The 24,816-nt window shown below is 42.3% G+C and overlaps 1 protein-coding gene across 2 annotated transcripts in view; it reads right to left on the bottom strand.

Annotated features, from left to right (window-relative positions):
* The window catches only part of LOC110986116 (uncharacterized), a 34,375-nt gene that overhangs the window by 5,874 nt on the left and 3,685 nt on the right, over positions 1 to 24,816 (bottom strand). Inside the window, exons 2-4 of one of the 2 annotated variants that reach the window (XM_022247759.2) lie at positions 20,986 to 21,178; positions 3,481 to 6,901; positions 2,112 to 2,205 (exon numbers count right to left, since the gene is read on the bottom strand). In XM_022247759.2, the coding sequence (XP_022103451.2) occupies positions 2,112 to 2,205; positions 3,481 to 6,831 (3,445 nt within the window). In that variant the 5' untranslated portion in view covers positions 6,832 to 6,901; positions 20,986 to 21,178. Of the gene's footprint in view, positions 1 to 2,111; positions 2,206 to 3,480; positions 6,902 to 20,180; positions 20,515 to 20,985; positions 21,179 to 24,816 lie in introns of those variants that run through there. The other variant, XM_022247760.2, reaches the window with a different exon arrangement.

Raw genomic sequence — 24,816 nt, forward strand, 5'->3', positions numbered from 1 at the left:
AAATTGCACAAGACCGGGGTACGTGTATGGTTTGTTTTATAACCAAAAACACTTAAACTTGATGTATGAAACAGTCAATGTTGTGGACAAGAACCGTGCAAGAACCTTGCATTTTGAGCATGCCTCTATAACGAAGCTTGACATGTGAAGATGCACCGTGTTTACAGCCACATCTCCCTGTGATGTTTTGGGGCCACCGGCATATCATTAATACAGTACATGAGTGTTTCTGAAATCAGCGAAAAAGGGACTCATTAAAGCCCATTTTGGGGACATTTTTCAATTACAAATGGGAAAACTGTTCCATTTTTTCATGTTAATTTTGGAAGATGGTCTTGTCACCTCTTGTTTAAAGGTTACAATTGGGGAAAGGTTTTCTTTTCCCTACCTCTTTAAGATTGGCTCAAGAGAATGGATGCTGATAATGTCCTTCGCTTCCAGCTCAGGTATTATCAAATTCCATTCTCCTGATCCGGAATGTTGAAGACCAGCCAAGCACATATTTATTCACTCAGTGAAGAACAAGTGTGTTTGTCACAAAGCACCTGCCGGTACACTCACAAATGGAAAAAGATCTCATGGGGTTCCTGGAACAGGAAGTGATCCCCAATCATCCCCTGGTTAATTTGAACACTGCATTGACATGAAGCATGATGGAACCTTAATACCGGTACCTATAGACTGATACAAGAATACTCTAGAAAAATCCCACATTCAAAGTCGATAAACTGTACACATGTACCAGCCATGTCAAGTTACAGTTTGTCTCTATATTTGCATAATGTTATAACTGTATTTCGTTTGCAAGCATTTTCATTGCAAAGCATCCCAGTTGTCGTCCCACCGTCACATATCTGTTTAAAATGCTGTTTGTCTGGATTTAGGTTAGAGTTACATGTAATATCCATGTAAATAGTGGAATACTTACATTAGGACAAGGCAATATTCCTACAGAATTCAAATGTGGAAAGTACGCCGAGACTCTAAAGCACTAAACGACAGAAAGGACAGCTTTCAAAATGTTTGTGCATTTGGATGTGTTAAAACGCGGCCCACATGGCCCGGGCAGGCAATAGCTAGGTCAACATATTCAGCACAGCTGAGCTGCATGTACCTACACACGGGATGGGACACACTGTACATTATAACATCCTCTAGCAACACAGCCAGAGATCCTACTCACCCCCTTCCAACCTTCTCAGTCTGTTCCTTCCTACCCTACAGGAGACCCTTATGTGACCTCAGCCTTTCCTTCCTGGCAGGCCGCCAAACAATTTCACTTTCTAGTCATCTGCAGACAGGACTCTGCAGGTCACAACGTGCGCACCCCGCTCCGACTAAGAAACGCTATCCAGCTGTATTTTTTTATAACTCTGTCATTTCTAATACGAGCGCACATGATTGTGAGTAACATTATACATCTGTATGTGAGGTGATTAATTTGTTCAGAGAGCTATGCATTTTTGCAGCTTGACCAACACCACATTGTCACAAAAATGCAAAACAAGATTTCTAAAACCAGGTGACTGTAGAAGTTGTAATCTTCAAGGAAAATACCAAATGGCAAACATCTACTACACACGATACATGCGGTGGTGCATTCTTGATTTACTTTAACCCAAAGGAATTCCATATTTACAACTGGCTAGTACTACTCCTTTTGAAAACGTATACTAAATTTTGGTAGTGTGTTAAAAAAAAAAAAAAAAAACTACCGGGTAATAACCACCACTTATACACTACTCAAAACAAGTTAAGGGCCACTTTTTATTTTGTGTATACTTTTTTTAAATGAGATATTTTACTGCTGAAAATGTGTATTTGATGTTTTAAAGCATTTTGATGTTTTTTTATTCCAGTGAGAACACCATCTAGACAAACAAAAAATGAAAGAACCAGACCCCACTCATTGCATTGCTCAAAAATTACAAGTTAAGTGGTCCTGCTACTTTTTGGAGTAGTATACATGAACATGTTCATTGCAAAACCTGAATCATAAATAATACATGAACATGCTAAAAGTCAGGAAAAGTTGATGTTTTTATCTCAGCACAAACTTTATTTCGGGCTGGAAAATCAAAAGATTTCCCTTTGAAAACATGAACACTCACCGGCTTTCAGGGCACAGACATAATGGTAGGTCTTCTTGCAACCTTTACTCATGCAGCCCAGAGAAGCACCTGTATCTTTACACTCAAAGCATGCCTGGAAATGACGGAACACAACGACCATGAAACAAGAAAAAGGTTCCAGAAGGAAAGATTAATTATGAATGTCATTAAGGGGTGGGTATGTGGAGAGGAGACAGGGAACTACCGTTGGCAATTTCGATGTGTGACAAATGACGGCAAGTTAAAAGGGGAACCGGGCCCAGCAAACTACAGACCGGTCCATACAAGTCATAAAATGACGTCCTGTTACTTCACATGCCAGTGCCAAAATGACATGTTGGTGTCACAGGCACCAAGGAAAAAAAGAACGGATACTACCCATTTTTATGAATTCAATAAAATGCTTGACAAACTTGGTTTCAATTATCTTTGTATACTATTTCAAAGATGGATTTGCGCCAGGGAGATGTAAATTAATTGTATTTTTCTTTTTTTTTTTTGCCCTGCCTGACGTGAATTTTAACACTGTATACTCAGTGTATGCCCCCCGAAGGCATGTGGAAAAAAACACAAGCGTACTCGGGTGGGACTTTGTAAAACAGATTTTTCGGGACCTTTTTAAGCAGTCTTTTTACCCATGTATTTCTTTTTAACAAAATGGATGCATTCTTGGGAATTATTACCCAGATTAATGTTCTAGCCACTGTGAGCAGCACCAGGTGGCACCACCTGGTGCTGTAAATTTCCACCCAGCTCTTGGGTTCAAATTGGCTGTACCGCCCAGCGCGGATTTTCAAAAAATGAACTGAAATATTGCTGAAAAGTACCAATTTGATCATATTTCAAGCTTACAAAGTCACAGTTTTGCACTATTTTGCAATTTTAAACAAGAAATTAAAGACATAAGAAATATGTTTCTTATTTTCTTCGTATCAAATAAGCCACTGATTGCGAAAGCATTATTTTAAACATGCCTTCAATGGGCTGCGAGAGCTCCACTCACTGCGCTCGCAAAGTTTGGTAATCCAAAAATTTACCTGGCAATAAAATGGTCCTTGCCACCGGTAGAACACGGACCCAGACATAACCCATTTCAATTAATTCCATGCAATGTTTGACAAACTTGATTTTAACAAACTTTGTATGACAGAGTTTTTCAGACCTATTTAAACCATTCTTTTTATGCATGTACATGCATTTCTTTTTAATTAACAAACTGGATGCATTCTTCGTCACAATCTAAGGAAAGAGGTTTATAATCTTTACTGGCAACCTCTACTGCTTCTATAAAACTGATCAAAACCATCCTCCATAGTTGCGCAAAGCCCTCAGGATTTGAAATAATGTAACCATAGTACAATGTACTTACCACTGACTGTGTGGCCTTGATTGACTCGGCTAGTCCATACAAAGTTCCACCAACTACATAAACACCTTGGGTCCATATAACACAGTCTTCATGAACCCAGTATTCATTAGGATCGCTTGGTCCCCTGTCCTCAAGTTCACTGGATTTCCTCCGCCGATTGCCAGCGCGATTGCCTGCCACCCTGGACATTTCAAAAGTCATTCTCTTTGGAGTCTTGGAGACTCGGCCCGATGATGTGGTGGCCTCTTCCAAGAGCATGAAATACTCGGCCTCATTGGAGTATTTACGCTGCCGTTGTGCTGAGGTCGTTCTAGAGGCCTTCCCTCTCTGTACCTTGGAAGTCCGAGCTGTTGCAGGGCTGGGGGAGATTGTAGTTTTTAATTTGCCTTTCTGGTTTGTCCGTACATACTGCTGTTGCTTTTTGCTCGCTGCTGCAGCAACAGCGCTTTTAGTTTTCTCATGAGTACTCTGCGGGCTAAGAATAGGAATCTGGTAGCCAGGAGGGTAGTAAGGTCCATACAGGTCTCCTAACGAGTCGTAGTTGGCAGGTTTCCCACACAATGCACAAAGCCAAGAGCCGGTTGGATTATTGACAGTAAGGGATTGTTTAGTGGCTGGACCAAGTGGCGCACGGCTGACAGAATGGCTGTTTTTACTGGATGATGTGTCGTGCTTTGACCCACGTTTCTTAGCGGGTGCTGTGGCACCTGTGGCTAATGTGTCTGGATTGTTGACAATTTTACAAGAGACTGGATTGTCACGAGTTCCAGTTATTCTGAGTACAGGGCCACGCGACCGAGCCTGTGGTGGAACTGGTGAATCTGAGCTTCTGCTTTTCACTGATGACTTGAGGTGCTTGAATTTTCCAAGTTCATCCTTGACTTCCAGACTCATATCAAAGTTCTTCTTTGTCGGCTTCTTGCGCTGTTTAGGAGGATCGCCCTCTTTCCTCGGTTTGTTCTTACTGCCTGGTGGTCTACCCCGCCTTTTGGTGGGGGTAGGGGTCGACGAAGCATCAGATATGGCTGGCCCCGATGGGGTACAAGGCGGAACCTTTTGGGAGACTGTCGTGGTTGGTTTTTCAGGAGTTGAACGTTGGCTACTAGGAGTGGTCATGGGATTATTAAAGGTTGGCGTTGTGCTCCTAGGTGGTACAGTCGTCTCAGCTGTTGATATTTTGGGATTAGCTTCTTGATCTTCTTTGACCACACTGGTAGAGGAAGATTCTTCAGAACTTGTCTGCTTATCTTCCTTGGGCTTTGGAGGGTCTGTCATGGACAGTGGCAGCAGCGGACTGGGCAACACGATTGCATTACCCTGCTTGTCCACACTAGTCCGTTTTTTCTTGCCACTGTAGGTTTTTAGTACTTTGCGTGGACTGCCATCTGAGAAATCATCCTTGGACTTCCTAGCTGGGGACTTGGAGCCCCTGGGACTGTTTGGACGATATTGATTCAGATCTTTACCATTGTTGCTGTTGGGTGGGGTGTAGGTTAATGGGTAAGCAGTCACACTCTGTCCACCATTTCTGGGGTAGTTGTTGAAGGAATTGTGGTAGACATCATTCTGCGTCTCAGAAAATTTACGTTTGAGCTGGTTGTTGACGCTCATGGAGTTCTTGTCGACCTGAGAGATATCATTGGCTACTTTGAAGGTTTCTGGTGACTGGGTTCTCCTCGGGTCCGAGTCCAGGGAACTGTTGATGGATATTTGGTGAGGGACTGTGTCACTGATCGGACCATTCTGACTATCATAAGGGGAGTCTTTGTTACCATTGCTTCTTCTGGGCGATCTCGGGGATTTTGCCAATTGTTTCGGCAATGGACTTCTTTCGCTGACCTCCCCATTAGTCTTAGGTCCTTTAGGACTGCCATCCATGGAAACTCTGTCTGTCTGTGATCTGTTGGGGGCTTTGGGGTTTTCATTGCCTTGAGCACACTGGCTGTTTTCCTGGACGACAATTCGTTGTTTTGCACTTGAGATATCTGGCTGTCTTTCAGCAGACTGAACGCTCCCAGAATGAATCACATTAGAGGGTGGTTCTTGTTCTGCGTGTGACTTTGACGAGGTTTCAGAACTGCTGTCAACTCTGGCTGTATCCTTGGAGACTTTCTCACCATTTTCTTCAGCAGTTTCTTTGTCATTTGGTGTTAGAATGCCCTTGGTAGCAGACTCTCCAAGAAAGGCTACCATCTCCTCCAGTTTTGGTAAATGCCCACTGCTACACCTGTCTTCTTTCTTCTTTGGATACGGGCTCTCAGGGGACTTTTGATTGTTTGTTGAGTGTGTTTTATTTTGAGTGTTGTTTCTCGTGTGCAGAAGTTCAACGTATTGTGTTCCGCCTGAGCTGTGATCCCCATTGTCGACAGGTCTTACTTTAGGAGACACCAGAGGGTGTCCTGATTGGGTGACGGCAGCCGGTGTCTGAAATGCCGCTACAGGAGATTTGATTGGTCTTGGTACATTCACTGGGCTTGGGTTGGACGGAGTGTTAAACGGCCCAGGAGAAGCTGTTGCTAGATTGTGTGGGCTGTGCACAACCCCAGGGGATCGTAGGCTACTCGGGGATGGTAACGGTGATGTATGTTGGGTACTAGGCGAGGTACTAAATGGAAAGTGGGTATTGCTCCGCCCACCTTGGGAAGAGCCCGGACTGTGGGAGTACATGCTTTGTCCTTGAAGTCCAACGGGTGAGGGTGCCGTCACCCCCGTTCCCCTGTTGAAGACAGAGTTCTGACCAGTTGGACTGACCATGTTCATGTGAGGGCTCTGGCTGGTTTGCCGGTGATACTGCGAGGGATTAGCTCCAAACCCACTGTCGTGGGGTGACACTGGGTGGCTACGGACAGGGTAGATCTGAGACGTCCGTGGACTATGGCCAGGACTGAAGGGACTTGGGTACTGGCCTGCAGAGAAACCTGCACGGGTACCATCGGGTGAAGCATACCCCATAGGCTGTCCATACGGAGTACCAACAGTCTGCATCGGTGACCGATACTCGGGTGGCTGTGGCATATACACGTCATCCTCTGTCAATGCTCTCATCATGGGGCCCATTTCCGCACTTCCTTGACCATACCCAGGGCTGGTCAACGCAAACTGTTGCCCTCCAATCTTGGGCCCATCCAGCCCCCGGGGAGGAAAGTTCTGGCCCGGTTCAATGAGGGCTGGCAAGGGCGTTGGGTAGATGGGAGCTGTGGTACCAGACCGCTGGGAACTATAGTACGGATCACCCATCTTCTGTGGATAGCTGCTGAAGTCTTGCTCCCGACCATAAGGTTGCTGGACTGGAGGGTAGGTCTGTGAATACGGCGGTGAGATGTGATTAGTTCCTGTTGGTGGGTGATCCATCCTGGCAAATCAAACTCTCTCCAGGTAGAATCCCAAATCAGGAGTTACATCGCATTGGTTGAAGGGACCTCTAGAAACAAAAACAACAGACAAGACAATTAATTAACCAGCACATGCTGCTACATCAGATCTGTTTGATCTTGCAAAGTTTAAAAAGAATTTTATAATTTTTGAAATTCCATAGCCATATGGTACCATACATATATGCAGAGTATAATTGGGTTCTGTACAACGAATGTTCCATTAGGTTACGGCAATAGTTTTTGAACAACACAATGCAAGCATGTCATGTAATCACAACATAGATGCAGCTATGTATGTGTCAGAGATGCAACTAGCCTATGCCAAAAAATCTGAAAATCAACATATCCACAGTGCTTCGCACGGTGTCGGTTTTATACGTATTAAAGCATGGGTCTGCGTGCATGTACTTGTATACAATGTGCATCTTCATCGTGTAGTCGCCTATAACAACAAAAAAGTTCTTTCTTGATCATCGCTGGTCGATCACAGAAATGAGTTGCATCCTACATGTAGGCCAGCCTGCTGTTTTTTACTCCAAACTCCACTTGTTGATCATCCAACATACAGTACAACGTACGTTCGTTGTGTACGTTCATGCATCGCATGTTGCATGAGCGTGCATTGAGCTAGTACGTGTTTAAGGTCAATATTTCAATGTATTTCCAGTCACTGACGACACCACTCAACGCTGTCCTTTGTATTTCGCCCCACAATTTGACTGACGTAAGCACTCTATACTGACGACTGCGCTCAAGATTAAGTACCCAGTCGTGCAGCGCAGGACACGTGCGCATCATAGATTGGCTTCCAGTCTTTTCTTCTTCATTTAATTATGTCAATGGTTTTGTTTAAAAAAAATACTGTATGTTTTTGTTAAAAACATTGAAGGGGGAAATGTAAAAAAAAAGGGATTTGGGGAAAAAAATACCAAAAAGTAGGATTTCCGATTAAATCGGAAAAGTGGCATCTCTAATGTGTAGACTGTACATTTCTTATCATTACCGATATATGAACAATGCCACCAAATCCTGAATGTAATGTACACTCATATCACCTGCCTGCTCTATCCTATTCAACAGAGATGTATGTGTACCATGTGTACATTGTATTTGAGGCCAAAACCACTTCTTTGAAGTTACATGTACCTGGGCTAACTTAAGGAAATTAAAAGAAAACGACATGTATAAACATGCGCATGTACATGTACATGTGCATGTATGTGTATATTCAAATACTTGACGAAAATGAACATTTGCTTGTTTGCTTTCTTTGTTAGTCTAAACCAAGTTCCTGTCATTTCAACAGCATTCCATGGAGTGCTCCTGTACAATAATCCTCATTTCCCATTCTTCAAAGTCCAAACAATCCAATGTATGTCAGCCCGTCCTGTGTAATGTCAACACCAGACAGGTCTTGCATATGTCACAAAATGTAGTACATTACTGCCATCCAATCATCTAGACAATTACCATGGCATGTCTGCAAAGTCAGCCACTAAATCTCCATCCACAAATCTATGGCTGTTCTTAATTTCGTTCTGAACCACATGTCAATAAGACATGTACATGTACATGTATAGGTGTACATGAATTTCCAAATGTTTCCTGGAAAATCTTAGAAAACAGAATGTACCATGTACCGGTAGACTCCGTAAATCAGTGGGTTTATGTATAGTCCACGATTACTGGTATGAATCTAGTCTGCACAGGTACATGTACCTGCTGTCCATTACAATCACAAGTGATTCAGTAACAAAGCATGGTACATCCACGTGGTCATTAAAAACTATACCTGTGTCTTGCTTAATGTCCATATTCCAATAAATTCATGTTTTATTTAAGGAATCAATCATTTATGGTCGCCCAAAACGTCGAAGTTGACATTACCTTTGTTCTCTGTGCACAATGTTAACGGAGCATGCCCTCATTATTATATCATTATCAGCAAAATCCAAGATGGCCGCGCCCATGACCCAAAACGCGAAGGATGGCCCATCATTTAGTACCGTGTATAGGCCCCATTGGCCTCCATGACAGCCTGACATCATCTTGGCATTGAATCCAAGACATTTGTAATGACATGGCGGTCAAGTCCTTCCCAGATCCCACTGAGAATCTCGAATAATTATTCTTTATTCCGGGGTCAATTTTCACGCTGAAGACGACGCTCCGACTCTTCCCAGAGATTCTCAATGGGATTCAGGTCGGGGCTCAACTGCCAGTTCATGGACGGTCTTGAAGATTTCCAAGAATGGGAGTTCGTATTACCTTATAAATATTAATTATAAAGCTTTTCCTGCCACACGAACTTTGTTGTCATTGGTTTAAATGCTGCAATAATCATATTCATGAGCTCATGAATACGTAATGAGGCAATCAAAGATGGCATTTTTAACATGTTGCAAGGAACTGTCTCGGAATCGGCACTGAAATAAAGTTAGATGGATGCCATTAACCATTGGAAACATGAATTTATTTGAGTAAAATGAAGACACATCGCACAGATTTGATCATTCATTTGCAACTCAAGTTCTTTTTTGCAAAACACGTCCCTGAAATTGTGCACACAAGTGCGATGTAACATTTGACCCGTAGTGTACAGTTCATGCACATACTATAAATAGTGTACATCAACGTAGATCCACATGTACATGCACAATGTACAGTGACTTAACCGTAGCTCATGGATTCAGTTGCTAAGTTTTGAAAATGCTACATGCACTGGTACATTTTCTCATCACAAGTCAACACAATGGTATCAAAGGCCATGTACAAGTACTCAGGCACAGCTAAGAAATTGCAAAGTTCAACATGTAGTGGCTACAGCTTGTTCCCACAGAGTTGTGTGTGATTACAAGCCATAGCCAAGTGATTCAGATGCAGCCAAAGTACCAGCACAAAGGTTCTGTCAATACACGAACACCGCCCACAGACTAGTGTGTTTATGAATGAACTGAAATAACAAAAACATACACAAAGGATACCAAAGGTCTTTGTACGGGCGGGCACAATGTGCATCCTTCCTTCATGAACATGTACATGTATGGTATTATGTACATGAAACTTGAGTACAAAAGATTGAAGTGATTCTGTCATCAACTACATGTACCAATGAAGTCATCTGCTCAGGCACCATGGCAAATCTATGCCTGTTCTTAATTTCATTCTTAACCACATGATAATAATATGGTAATTCTGAATATTTTCTTCCAAAAAATGTAACCAGTAGACTGATTGAAGCTGGAAACCTACCGTGCGTGTACATACCGCACATATACATGTATCATGTACCATACACAAACATGATACTGAGACTGTACATGCAAAGATTCAGATTGTTTACATTTCTACATGCAGACGTAGGCATACATGTACAGTGTACATAAATGTATCTCTTTCTACCTGTGAATGAGAGACACACTTTCAGACGTTCATGTAGATCATGTTGCAACTGACTAACCTAACGCTTTTGGAAATTATACATCTATAATGTTCCACACAATAGTATCGTAATACAAAGGGGCTTGCATTGACACAAGGGCTCGCAAACAGCGTGCTGATGAATAAACGGAAATGATAAATACATGCGAACAAAGAATACTCAAAGGTCTCTGTATGGATTGGGTATCATTCATTTATCTCCTGTATGTGAAGTCACATCTAGTTACATCTACATGTACATGTAACTACCTTGTGAGATAAAAAACAAACTTGTGGATCCTATTTTTCATTCTGCTGGGTACTGGTAGGGAAATTTCCTTTGAATTAACTCCTTCGCAACGGGATGCGAATAGAGTCACCGTAAAAATTGAGATCCTCAGCCCGCTTTTCAGCTATTATTTTTGGCCCACGCTCGAGCGAACACGGTGAAAGAAGGCAGACCCTGGCTCTTGTATATATGGTAATTGGTCTTTGTGTGTAGCCCAGAAATGAAAAGACCGAATTTGCATCATAATCACCAGCTTCACAATAGTCCCCACTTTGAAAAGAGGCAACAAGAAGGTGGAAGCGTGAGTAGAGCCGCATGCCACCGAACAATCAGCCTTTTCACCGTGTAATTCAAAGCGTGCAGAGCACGCAGGGCCACAAACCGAGAATTTGCGGTTTGGCAGGTGGCCTTCGTGGCCAAGCGAGGCTGGAATTCTTGGAGTCGGCTTTCGGGAAGAAATTCCCGTCGTCAAGGGGTTAAGTTGGTTGATACCAGTAACCCACTCGGAAATTTAGACTTTAAGACCGGTATTCAATGATTTCATCGCTTTTCACCATCCCAGTTCTAGGACATTTGTGACTGACATGTACAATTTTCAATGTTACTGATTTGGAATGAAAATGCAATCCATTCACTTCCAATATTCTTTCAATTAGCAATCCAAACTTGGGTCTGATATGATTCAACAAGTTGCAATGTACCATCGCAACCCGTTAGCAATTTTCTGGAAATACACATGTACACCTGCATCCCAGTGTTATGTGGCGGCACTAGCTGCAGTGGAATAGCCACATGTACACGGTAATGCTCAGCACACATGTACTTACCAGTATTTAATCCCAAGAACATGACTGCCATTACCAACAATTGATTCGTTACTTGTATGCAGGAGGGCAGACAGAAACTAAGGCACTTGTGTATAATGCATTTAGAGCATGTCTTCATTTAGCCTACTTTGTGATGATGATTTCTGCATGCCGTGCAATTGTGCATACAGTACACGATGCATACACATACATGTACATACACCTGTACGTACTGTACATACATGTACACGTAAGCTGGAGATGTTACAAGAATGTACACTGTATGTTCTATGAGCATGAAATCACAAATACATGTACACATGTACATGATCCATATCACTATTGATGGCATGCGTTTTAGCCCAACTAATCTAGCACAGGCATACAACGCATAGGTCTACATATTGTAAGACACTACAAGGCTTTGTTTTTTCAGCTTGAATGAAGACAGGTTAACAAAGTACGGGTACCAGACAATTCAATTAACCACTCCTTGAAAGACGCTGTACTTAAATAAACCAGGATTCCTTGTCAAACATGTGGGTCCTGTTTAGGAGCATTCCCTGAATAGGAGTAACAAACTGTCCTGGATATACCAGTAATTCACAAACCACAAAGATACATGGACATGTATACACTTCAAGTTTGGTAACTGAACGGCTGTCCATTTACATGTTACGTGAATGCTTACTTCACATTTCTGAATTTTGTGCGCAAATTCTCAGATTAATGTTTCAATTTTTACTGTACAATACCTGTAAAAATGTCTACCTAAAATATACCCCACCAAGAATTTAGTTGAGGATTGCCTCTCAGCAAGTTGAAAGTCCAAGGGTTCAACCACAAATGTCACAACCTGACCTGACCTGAATATCTGTATTTCATGTATACATGTAGCATTACAGACATGAGGTCCTTGGTAGTTTATACAGCAGACAGTCTCCACCAAATTTCAGCTGGGGTGGAGGTCCCCATATTACTTCTTTTTTACTGCAGTTGAATGACGAGCAGGAAATCTGTACACCCATGATGATATGACTTGACTCATATACAGAGCCTCACTTGTCATGAAGGCAGTCAAGCAGTCCTTGTATGCAGATCTCCCATTTTTAATCTCCTTGAATAAACTACCAGTATTGAACTTAATGAAAGCGCCGCCCGAACAGCCGAAAGTGATTTACATGTACACCATGTACACTGTACATGCACAGTGATAGAATTACATGTACAGTGATGAAGCATACTGGTAAACGTACACCCCAATGCATACTGGTAAACGTACACCCCAATGCATACTGGTAAACGTACACCCCAATGCATACTGGTACAGGTGAATGTTCTCTAGTACATGTACATGTATGTATCACAAATCCACAAACAATTGTTCACCGTTTTTTTCTGACATGTAACTATTATTTCCTTCAAAATGTCCTTTTCCTGTTCCCGGGTCCTCCATTTTTGTCATTCTTTTCACGAGTATCCTTGTAACTCCTCCCCTCCCAGCTCTTACAAAAGGCTGTCAATTCCTCCGCCTCCTGGGATATGTTTGGTACATGTACGCTCATGAAGACAATGAAAAAAAGATGACCCACAGAGCCCTTTCTTTAAACCAACTCAATTCACAAGAGATATATTTTGTCTCAGGGTAATCCTGAGATATACTGTACCTTGGTGAATAAACCATACAATCAATCACCCTGGAGCTTGTGCCTATTTCTAGTCAGATCATATAAAATGCACATCACCTTTACAATCTGTGATGTGATCTGCAAAAAGGCTTCATAAATGTCACTTCACCAATGTTGAAGGTGATAGAAAAATAGTCCTTGAGATTTTTGGGGTAATGTTTAAAATGGACAGTATCTCTTTGCACCGTTTTGGGTGGACACATTGTACATACATGTACATAGAGAAATAATCCAAATTACACACTGGGCAGGTTGGTGTGTTCTTCAACAGCAGGATGTGTGAAACCAAGATTTATAAAATTCATTCAAAAACTCTTTAATTTTTAGACGAACACTGTGAGTACTGGAAGAACTACCACACACACCAACTGTGATCTCACTTGCAATATACATAATGGTACTCTCTCATGTCTGTGGTTAATCTCATTGGAAATTTATGGGGAAGATTTTCAGCAAGCAACATCTGGTCTCAAGGGAAATCAAATGTCATGCACAGCATTCAAACCGTGCCTACTACATACAAATGGCTCTGGGGGAAAAAGTTTGAGAGGCAAGGTACGGAATTCTTAAAAGCCAATACACATACACGTGTACCAGTACAAGCCAGTCAACACTCAGTCTTGACAAATACACGAATTGCACAGATATGAACAAAACTGTGCTGTCTCCATGCCATCTTGTCAAAGTAGGTCAATGTGTACATGGTACATTTGTACGTTCAGTTGAATGACATACTATGTACAGAACACACCATACATAAATGTACATGCGACAGAATAACCTGCTTTTTCTCCCTTGTTAGAATCAAGTGTTTTATCTTAGAAATCTGAAGACTAAAGTTGAATTTTTACACAGTGCAGTACATGTACATCTGGTATACAGGTGCTTCTGTGCATCATACAGATACCATACATCTTCCTGAAAGCAGACATTGCAACCAAAACAAGCAAGCTGCATACATGTACCAAATGCTGTGACTTTCTTGGGTTGGCCTGATCCATTCACTAACAATGTGGTTCTTCTCCTGGATAGTGCTCCCATCCAATGTGCATTGCCAACAATTTAGTTGCTTTGCTCAGACATTTTTGTGCATGTTGGCGGAATGCAATCTAAATTCAGCCTTGAAACTCTAGATGAAGCATTGTAGTGGTATCACAGAACATGTACATGTAGTCTTGCCTCAAGACTGGTTTTACTTTTGGCTGGTGAGCACAGCAGAGTAGCACTACCATTAGAGGGCGCTAGCGGTATAAGGCAGGTTCCTAAAATTATGGACCATAATAAGACAATGTTCAACTTTGGGGGTTAATTTTTCGTAAAGTGAACAGCAATGAATTAATTCCCAAAGTCTGATGAAATGAGGGAAGTCATGGCCGATATCTGGAACAATGACGACCGTGTCCATCTTTCAACTTAATTGGAGTTAATTGATTAAAGTCTCATACATCAGCATTTTTGACGGACCTGAACAACCTGTTCAAATGGTAGTCCAGGAAATACCGGTAATCCACAGTTGATAAAACTATCAAAGAATGAGCCATTACATTACAGTGTACACCAATAACTTGTTTCATAAAAGGCACTCCAAATCAAGCTTTCCTGTATGCCTTAGAGTTGGCACTCCACAGCAAGCTTTCATGTATGCCCTTAGAGTTGGCACTCCACAGCAAGCTTTCCTGTATGCCCTTAGAGTTGGCACTCCAAATCAAGCTTTCATGTGTGCCCTTAGAGTTGGCACTCCAAATCAAGCTTTCATGTGTGCCCTTAGAGTTGGCACTCCACAGCAAGCTTTCATGTGTGCCCTTAGAGTTGGCACTCCACAGCAAGCTTTCATGTGTGCCCTATGTACATTCAAACATTTGTTACTGCAAGGTACGGAAATAAATGTCTCTTAAATTGAAACTGATGAGAAATGATTGAGCAAATTTGATCTACATCGTGTCAAAGAGTCTAGAATTTGTACCCCTTTTTCATGGCCATATTTACTGCCAACTCACACATACCGGTAAGTGTACATGTAGGCTTAAAAACGCCCATGTGATGACTGGCTCTAAATCTATCAGAATGTTCACTCAAACTATCTTGGGTACCGGTATTTCTCAGTTTACCCAGATGTGTAAATCTATCAGAATGTTCGCTCAAACTATCTTGGGTACCGGTATTTCTCAGTTTACTCAGATGTGTAAATCTATCAGAATGTTCGCTCAAACTATCTTGGGTACCGGTATTCCTCAGTTTACCCAGACGTGTAAATCTATCAGAATGTTCACTCAAACTATCTTGGGTACCGGTATTCCTCAGTTTACCCAGATGTGTAAATCTATCAGAATGTTCACTCAAACTATCTTGGGTACCGGTATTCCTCAGTTTACCCAGATGTGTAAATCTATCAGAATGTTCACTCAAACTATCTTGGGTACCGGTATTCCTCAGTTTACCCAGATGTGTAAATCTATCAGAATGTTCGCTCAAACTATCTTGGGTACCGGTATTCCTCAGTTTACCCAGATGTGTAAATCTATCAGAATGTTCACTCAAACTATCTTGGGTACCGGTATTCCTCAGTTTACCCAGACGTGTAAATCTATCAGAATGTTCGCTCAAACTATCTTGGGTACCGGTATTTCTCAGTTTACTCAGATGTGTAAATCTATCAGAATGTTCGCTCAAACTATCTTGGGTACCAGTATTCCTCAGTTTACCCAGATGTGTAATGTGTGGACTTACAATGTAAATTCTGTCACAGCAAATAATTTTTGCAGTCAAAAAGTCATTCTGGGTTGGCAGTCAATGCTAGACTGTTCTGCAAATTTGTGAAGAATGGTTTGAAAATGTGCGGGTCTGAGGTCTAGACATGTAATGGATGAGCTGTATGCTACAATAAGCACCTGCATTCATTCATTTGTAGTGTGAGCAAAGTGGCAGATTCATATGAAAAATGAGGCCTACCAGTGTCTATTGTACCCATGAAACAACAAAGCAGTCACTGGCTTTTGGTCTTTTATACAAAGAAACAACAGCCAGAAAAATTTATGTATGCCACTCACAAGCACTCGTATTCAGAACACCATCTGCTGCCCAAGGAGGAAGGCAAGTCTGGTACCCAGAACAATGATCTCAATGTAGAATGCCCACTGTGAATGAATTTAAACTACATGTGTATATCCACAAAGTTCTTCATTCACCACTGATTTCAATAACAGACCAACGGTTCCAACGGTTCCAACGGTCTCATTTATTATGCGCCCTTGCAATTACTCCAGGAAACAGAAGAACAACCCCATCTACTGCTGGTGAAATGGGGGCCATCTCTCTTCTATGCAAGCAAGAATGCCGATATTGAATAAATCCACATCACACATCCATATATGTACTGTGTAACGTGTACAATACATGTACCAGAAGTGTGTGTACTGTACGTGTACATGTACCGGGTATGTAGGCCTACATGTACATGTATGTATGTACATGTGTGTCAGTTAGGCTGACATACATGTAAGCTGTAAGTTGTATTTCATGACATTCATGAGATGCTGGAATTCGATAAAGTACATGTACGGTCCTAGTACATAGGCCAACACTGTAAGTCTGGTATGTACCGTACCGGGTAAACAGCGTACGTGTACGTGTACACGTGTTAGGTGGTACATACATGTACATGAACACGTACTGTACACATAGACATTATTGTGTACATGTAAACTCAACCCTTACTCATTTGCATGTTGTGTCATAGAGAGTTTGTTACAGAGACCTTAAAACAGACAATGAAAGACACAAAAATAAAAGCAAACCCAGAGCAAATACATGTAAACAGGTGAACACGTACATTCATTCAGGGGTGTGAGTGGCTGGCTGAAATGTAAAACGTTCACACACTTTTGTGCAGACCAAGTGTACAAAAAAGCAGAAATTCAGGGTCAACATCTACTCACAAAAAAGCTGAAATCAGCTAAATAGCTGAATTCTCACACCCCTGTTCATTTCTGCCTTCTGCAGGATTTGTGTAAACACCCAAACCCCCAAAAATCTTCGGAGAACTCTCATAATGAGCAACTATAAATTACTCTCAACGATCTCGATTACACACAGCACTTTACAGTATACAAGTTCACCCATTTTCAGTAGAATATTTTAATTTTAGATTTTCTGTTACTATGTACATGTACATTGTAAGTGTGTCTCACTGAGCGACTGACTCATGCCATAAAACTGGGGTGGATACTAACGCTGGACAATGTAATTAGGTCTGTCAAAAAGGCACAGATGTTTTGGTTCACCGTATACAGCATGTTTGTACATGTACATGGCCAACCATCAAGTGAGGACAGTCCATGTATCTGTACTGTGGTAAGTGGGTTTATTCATCTAGGAGTCCACACTCCCCATTGTCAGTACACAGAGTATAGCTCCATCAATAATTACCAGGCTCTATGGTACAACTTCCACGTACATGTACATGTATGACACTGTAATGTATGTCACTACACAGTAAAGAGCTGTTCCAGAGTTTCAGAGGACAAATACATGGATTTTTGTTCTTTTCTTTATTTGAAATCACAAATCACACATAGAAAGATCAACAACTGACACAATACCAATCTACAGCTTCAGGCCAAAGAACGTAATTTAAAAGATTTTTCATTACAACTTGAAAGTGTATTCACTATCAAAGACATTTCCTATACCGGCACATGAATGATTATCATTTTTTTGCTCACGTTGCTGAATTATTGAACACATTCAAAAATGACAGGGGAATGTTCATAAATGTGCTCCAGCTACATGTATTGCGCAAAGTTCCAGTTTTAAACTAAATCTTATGCTGAAACAAATCTAGGTTAAGCATATTATACTTGTAAATGTAATTCCAATTTCCATGCAAGAAATATACATGTACATGTGTGTAAATATAAAGCACAGTACTACATAATGTAAAGGTCGTGTGCACATTGGCACATTACCAGAATGCACTGTACATATTTTGCACATGTACCGGTAGGGTATACAAATCCAAGCATACAGCTGATCTGCATTGGAGGCACATGTGCACTGGTCTGGAAAATTGCTGGTTCCATACATTTGTTATCAAAAGTTGGACCATTAACATAAGATACTGGCACCAGTGAAATTCCATTTTGCTTCATGCACTGTTTGTTCACACCAGACTTGTTTTAAATGTTTGTCTTTCATATTTGTGAAATCCTCATGAGATTCAGCCCAAGGTTTTGGCACTTTACATGTATGGTAGGTTATGGGTAAATGTACCGGTAGGTTTGGAAAAAAGCACTTCATGTTCAGTAACAGTGACACAGGGCTCAAGCAGGAAAATGCTAAATTGTGTCAAAAAATGTTTTTCAAGAAAAAAGTCTGATTTGTAGATTTGACCAAGAGATCAAGAAATTAATTTGTTTAATAATACATTTTTAATACATGTACACAATGCTACATTAAAATACTAAACTGATATTTTAAAATGTCTGCCTAAATGTGCAGAGTTTTAAAATCACTATTCAGTTTACAGCTTTACAGTGTAAAAGTGACTCATAGCACATGCTGTGCAAACATGTCTTGCGAGAATACCGTACTGTAGGTACACGTGTTGAAGACAAGATTCCACACAATTTACGACTACCCCGGTACATGTATTGGAATTTCAAAAATAACAGATTCAGGTCACAAAAAGGCACTTTGCTCAAGGTTACCGGAAACGTTGTTTTTGTTTGGGCTTTATCAATGCACAGCTTCCTGGCAGTGGCATAGAATAATATCTGATTTCCTCTGAGGATTGTTGAGATGATCCCTGAGTGTGTTTGCCCTAGTTGCCGAGATGGTCCCTGAATGTATTTCCTTGGGCAAGTTTACACTGGTACCACATGTACACTGCAATGCACACATAACAGGTATACACTTGTACAGTGTACATGTGTTGAAGTACACATGAACAGTACTCTACATGTAAGTCCAAGTGTTTACATATATGCATACATGTACCTGAACCATGTACATGTACATTGGCTGGTTACAATTCCTTACAGCACTGAGGATTGTAGGCTTACATGTACATGTTGAGTGTTACAAATGGAAGAACCCCCATTTCACCAGCATTCCCGCACAGAACCATCTGTGTTATTGCTGCAGTTCGTGAATGTCAAGACTCAATCTGTATCTACACATGAATCTACACAACAGTGCTTATTGAAGGTTGCATGTTCATACAATGTACATACATAACATGTACTAAATTATATATTCTTGTTCACATTTTTTTAACAAATGCTTAGACTTAGAGGCCAAAGTCGTAATTTTATATGAAAATTACAAACAGAGGGACTGAAAGAAACATAAAATGACAAGTTTGGAACATTTCAGTGAGGCTGTTCATCAAACTCAGAGATGAAATAAATGGTTCATGTAAACTCTTTTAACGTCGACAGGTGAGTCACGTACCAGATTTGGAAGATTAGGATTTACAATGTTTCTGAATTTAGAACATATTTTTTGACAACTGAACACAGGAAAAAAATCTGCATGTCTATCTCCTCCAGTCTGGTGCAGTAGAATAACCATTTGTGACCTTAATCTCAAACTCGCGTACCCCTACAATGTATGCAGTGTACGGGTAGGTTCATCATGTACTGGTACATGTAGGTCTGTGGTGAGTGCACTGCACTATAATGTCTTTACCACACAAATATCATTTGTAGAAATTCCATGAACTAACTGGCAGATGCTCCTTGTCAAATTGTCAAAGAGCAGGTCTGGTATGATGACTGAAATAACCCCCAAAAAACAAAGCCACTCTTTGGAGTTTGACAAAGAGTTGATTTTTTGTAGGAACTTCCAGTTTTTTAAAATTAAAAAACAGCGTACAGTGTATGATGTAAATATCCGTACGCACATGTGAAAAATGCCACATTCAGAGAAGACAATCCCCATTCAATCGTATCCAATACATGCATGTACGTGTACATGTACTCAATGTACACTGTATGACTATAACAACACACACACACAAAGTGAGGGTAGGCCCCACTGGGCACGCTCATGTTGTACGAGTATTCACTTCACAAATGCAATATAGGACAGTGTACTGTTCATAAAATTCTACAGGCCTGCTTACCATTCCTTCTGCATGCTAAGGTCCAGAAGGTCACCCCTGTAAGCCTGGCATACCAAACTGACTGCTACCAAGGCTAACACACACACACAACCCCCTCCCCCAAGCACCACATGGCAGACTTTAATAACAACACATCCAAAACCAGGAGGGAAAAATTTAGTGCATAGGCCCACCTAAGAGGCAGTCTGCTGCCGTGCATGGCTTGACTCATCACCGACTACAGCCTTGCATGTAGATTCAAACAGGGTAATGGACAGATGGCTGTGAATAAACATGCCACTGTGACCGCTTCGACTGGGCTTAGACATACAAGGGTACTACCGCGACGAATATAAAAATGTGATCTACTGTACTCATATACATGTACCAGTACTGTACGTGACGCTGTGAATGCCATTGTAAAATGCCTGATGAATGTATTCATTACAAGAATACACCATCCACACAATGGACTGAATGTTACTCTGCTTGAGCTATGGTAATGTACATAAAATATCATTCCCTCATGAAAACTCAAATGCACACATAGTGATTAATATCTGTTCCTCCCATGTGGGCCTACTTGTTCCTGTACGGTATTTGTCAAGGCACATGAACACCACTTAACCACAATGAAATGAAAAAAATTCAATAGAAACACACTTCTGAGGGAGCAAGCATTTCCTGGACAATCTGAACTCTGAAAATGCCACATGAATAATAGGTGAACACTTGGGTCAAATCAACGCAATGAAACCCCACTGGCCTCTGTATTATTGTGGGTGCTTTGCCAGGTGTCCAATGGCATACCAGTCATGTCACTTACTTGTGCAACTTGAATTTGCAGCATGTCCCTAGAGCGCAATTATTATTCGGGCCGGCTCATTTCAGCCCGAGGGGTGTTTCCAGCATGGGAGAGTGGACAGAGTACAACACCTTGGTTTAGACTCCCCTCCCGTCAGCCACAATTGCTGAACTTGTTGACTGGATTGAGATCTGGTGATGGATTTGGATCGTTTCTGTGTAGGAGAGGAGAAAAATACAGGTATATTATCATCATCTTGCCAGTGAATGGATGGAACAAAAACTACATGTACTGTACATGCACACATAGAGTCCATGTTCTTGTACCTGTATTACACAGACATTTACATTGTAGGCCTACATCAACACATGAATGAGTCCACCAAGGCAAGTAGTGTTGACAAATATTTGTCTTGAATTCTTGTATACATGTATAGTACATGTATTATTCATGAACATGTGCACTGTGCAACAATGCTACCCAGCTACAAAGTCACAGTGTACTGAACACGTATAACGCTACAAAATTCAAATCAAAGAAAAATAACCAATAAAATCTGATTCTTGAAGATACTTCTCATACCTTTTCGCTGAAATGAAATTTTTTTACGAGTGATATATAAAGTACGTCCAAATTCTCAACCCAACCCATGTACAACTGCAAACAATAGCCACTAAAATGCACCAACATGAACGACATGTAGCCCCAAGACGCATACAAAGAATGCCATCTGATTTTACATGTAAAGCAATCAACCGATATGAATACAAAGTAAATGAATGAATATTTCCAAATAGAGACAGTCACCAGAAATCAGGATGATGAGCATATATGCACAAGTACAATGCTCAATGTACATGTACATTTGCATGCAATAGATGTACAGCTGACAAGCAATATGATTATAAATTCCATTAGCCCGATGCATCCTGGACACTGAGGGGTATTTGTGATAGGCCAGTAATCCTGATGCCACATGTCTCCAGGAATTCATCATAATTTTGTTTTTTTTTTCACCCCCCCCCCACTTCCACCGCTGACTCCCCAGCGCAGCCCTCGGTACTCTGCGCTGGGATTAGAACACCTTGTTACCAAGGCAACTAGGAGTAACCGGAGTCGTGGTTGGACTCCTCTTAATCAGCGTGTAGGCCGTTCATGGCCCTGCTGCAAGCCTTTTCAGGAGAACCCAGACCCGATGCATTATGCCAGTGACATTTAATATTCATAACGAGCCATCAACTCCAAAAGAAATCGGCTATCGGGGAATTTCTGGCCATACTGTACAAGTAACAGAGAGGAAATAGTCGTTACATGCATACCCTGAAGGCATTGCTTCAACCCAATGTAATTTGACCCCAAACAGACACACTGCATAGAGCATAAATCCTGCAAATATTTAAAGGGTTTTCAGAAGGCTCCTGACACACAAATTCAATTTCTGTTTTGCGTTGCATGTTAAATTTTATTTGTCAAGAAGCAGTTCCAAGCAACTGCACACTTATGACATAAAAAAAATCTAAATTGCACACCAAAACACTGCGCAAGTACACATATATGGCTGTATAAGGGTAGGAGGTTACGTTTCATTTGAAAAATGTGAAGAAAACATACCCATAACGTTTAAAGGTGTCAACGGCCTACCCTTACAACGGTGTCCTTGAAAACTTTAAATGTACATGTATACAACAAATTGTATCAAATGTAAATTGTTAACACAAAGTTTCGGTGATGAATTCATGGTATTCCTTTGATATGACCAAGCAGTGAAGTGTTCTAAACATCAGGTTACATTTTAAGGGCATCAATTACAATAAAAGTAGACCCAAGATTGCGTCAATCAAAACGTCAAACCTCTAACAGGGATGGTCCGTTTAAAAATTTGAGGAAATCTGTAAATGGATTTGGAACTTTTTCGTTTAAACATTTTAACATGTAACATGTAAACGTTTTAATGTCCCACCTTTACATGGCTGGCAGAGACCGGATATGAAAAAAGTGTAATATCAAGTCAAAGAAAAAAATGACTTACTGAATATCTCTTATCTTGTTTATTATTTCCAAATAATTTTTTTAAAGTATGCATGTACCAGTACATCAAAAGTTGTGTTATTTGACTGCAGCTCAGTATTTGAGTCACTTTCTTGTCTTCATATTTCAATAAACACATGCACCGGCTTTCAGAAAATTCAATCAAGGACAAAGTATTCAAAGTACATTAACTGAAGATCTGACATGAATCCAGGAGGACCCTCCCTCCTCCTGCTCTAGATCAGGCGTGGATCTGGGAGGACACTCCCTCCTCCTGCTCTAGATCAGGCGTGGATCTGGGAGGACCCTCCCTCCTCCTGCTCTAGATCAGGCGTGGATCTGGGAGGACACTCCCTCCTCCTGCTCTAGATCAGGCGTGGATCTGGGAGGACCCTCCCTCCTCCTGCTCTAGATCAGGCGTGGATCTGGGAGGACCCTCCCTCCTCCTGCTCTAGATCAGGCGTGGATCTGGGAGGACACTCCCTCCTCCTGCTCTAGATCAGGCGTGGATCTGGGAGGACCCTCCCTCCTCCTGCTCTAGATCAGGCGTGGATCTGGGAGGACCCTCCCTCCTCCTGCTCTAGATCAGGCATGGATCTGGGAGGACACTCCCTCCTCCTGCTCTAGATCAGGTGTGGATCTGGGAGGACCCTCCCTCCTCCTGCTCTAGATCAGGCGTGGATCTGGGAGGACCCTCCCTCCTCCTGCTCTAGATCAGGCGTGGATCTGGGAAGACCCTCCCCTCCAGCTCTAGATCAGGCGTGGATCCAGGAGGACCCTCCCTCCTCCTGCTCTAGATCAGGCGTGGATCTGGGAGGACACTCCCTCCTCCTGCTCTAGATCAGGCGTGGATCTGGGAGGACCCTCCCCTCCAGCTCTAGATCAGGCGTGGATCCAGGAGGACCCTCCCTCCTCCTGCTCTAGATCAGGCGTGGATCTGGGAGGACCCTCCCCCCTCCTGCTCTAGATCAGGCGTGGATTTGGGAGGACCCTCCCTCCTCCTGCTCTAGATCAGGCGTGGATCTGGGAGGACACTCCCTCCTCCTGCTCTAGATCAGGCGTGGATCTGGGAGGACCCTCCCTCCTCCTGCTCTAGATCAGGCGTGGATCTGGGAGGACCCTCCCTCCTCCTGCTCTAGATCAGGCGTGGATCTGGGAGGACACTCCATCCTCCTGCTCTAGATCAGGCGTGGATCTGGGAGGACCCTCCCTCCTCCTGCTCTAGATCAGGCGTGGATCTGGGAGGACACTCCCTCCTCCTGCTCTAGATCAGGCGTGGATCTGGGAGGACCCTCCCTCCTCCTGCTCTAGATCAGGCGTGGATCTGGGAGGACCCTCCCTCCTCCTGCTCTAGATCAGGCGTGGATCTGGGAGGACACTCCCTCCTCCTGCTCTAGATCAGGCGTGGATCTGGGAGGACCCTCCCTCCTCCTGCTCTAGATCAGGCGTGGATCTGGGAGGACCCTCCCTCCTCCTGCTCTAGATCAGGCATGGATCTGGGAGGACACTCCCTCCTCCTGCTCTAGATCAGGTGTGGATCTGGGAGGACCCTCCCTCCTCCTGCTCTAGATCAGGCGTGGATCTGGGAGGACCCTCCCTCCTCCTGCTCTAGATCAGGCGTGGATCTGGGAAGACCCTCCCCTCCAGCTCTAGATCAGGCGTGGATCCAGGAGGACCCTCCCTCCTCCTGCTCTAGATCAGGCGTGGATCTGGGAGGACACTCCCTCCTCCTGCTCTAGATCAGGCGTGGATCTGGGAGGACCCTCCCCTCCAGCTCTAGATCAGGCGTGGATCCAGGAGGACCCTCCCTCCTCCTGCTCTAGA

Source organism: Acanthaster planci, linkage group LG07 (genome assembly GCF_054643075.1).
Source record: "Acanthaster planci isolate LZ-2023a linkage group LG07, COTS_SCS, whole genome shotgun sequence".
Lineage (NCBI taxonomy): Eukaryota > Metazoa > Echinodermata > Asteroidea > Valvatida > Acanthasteridae > Acanthaster > Acanthaster planci.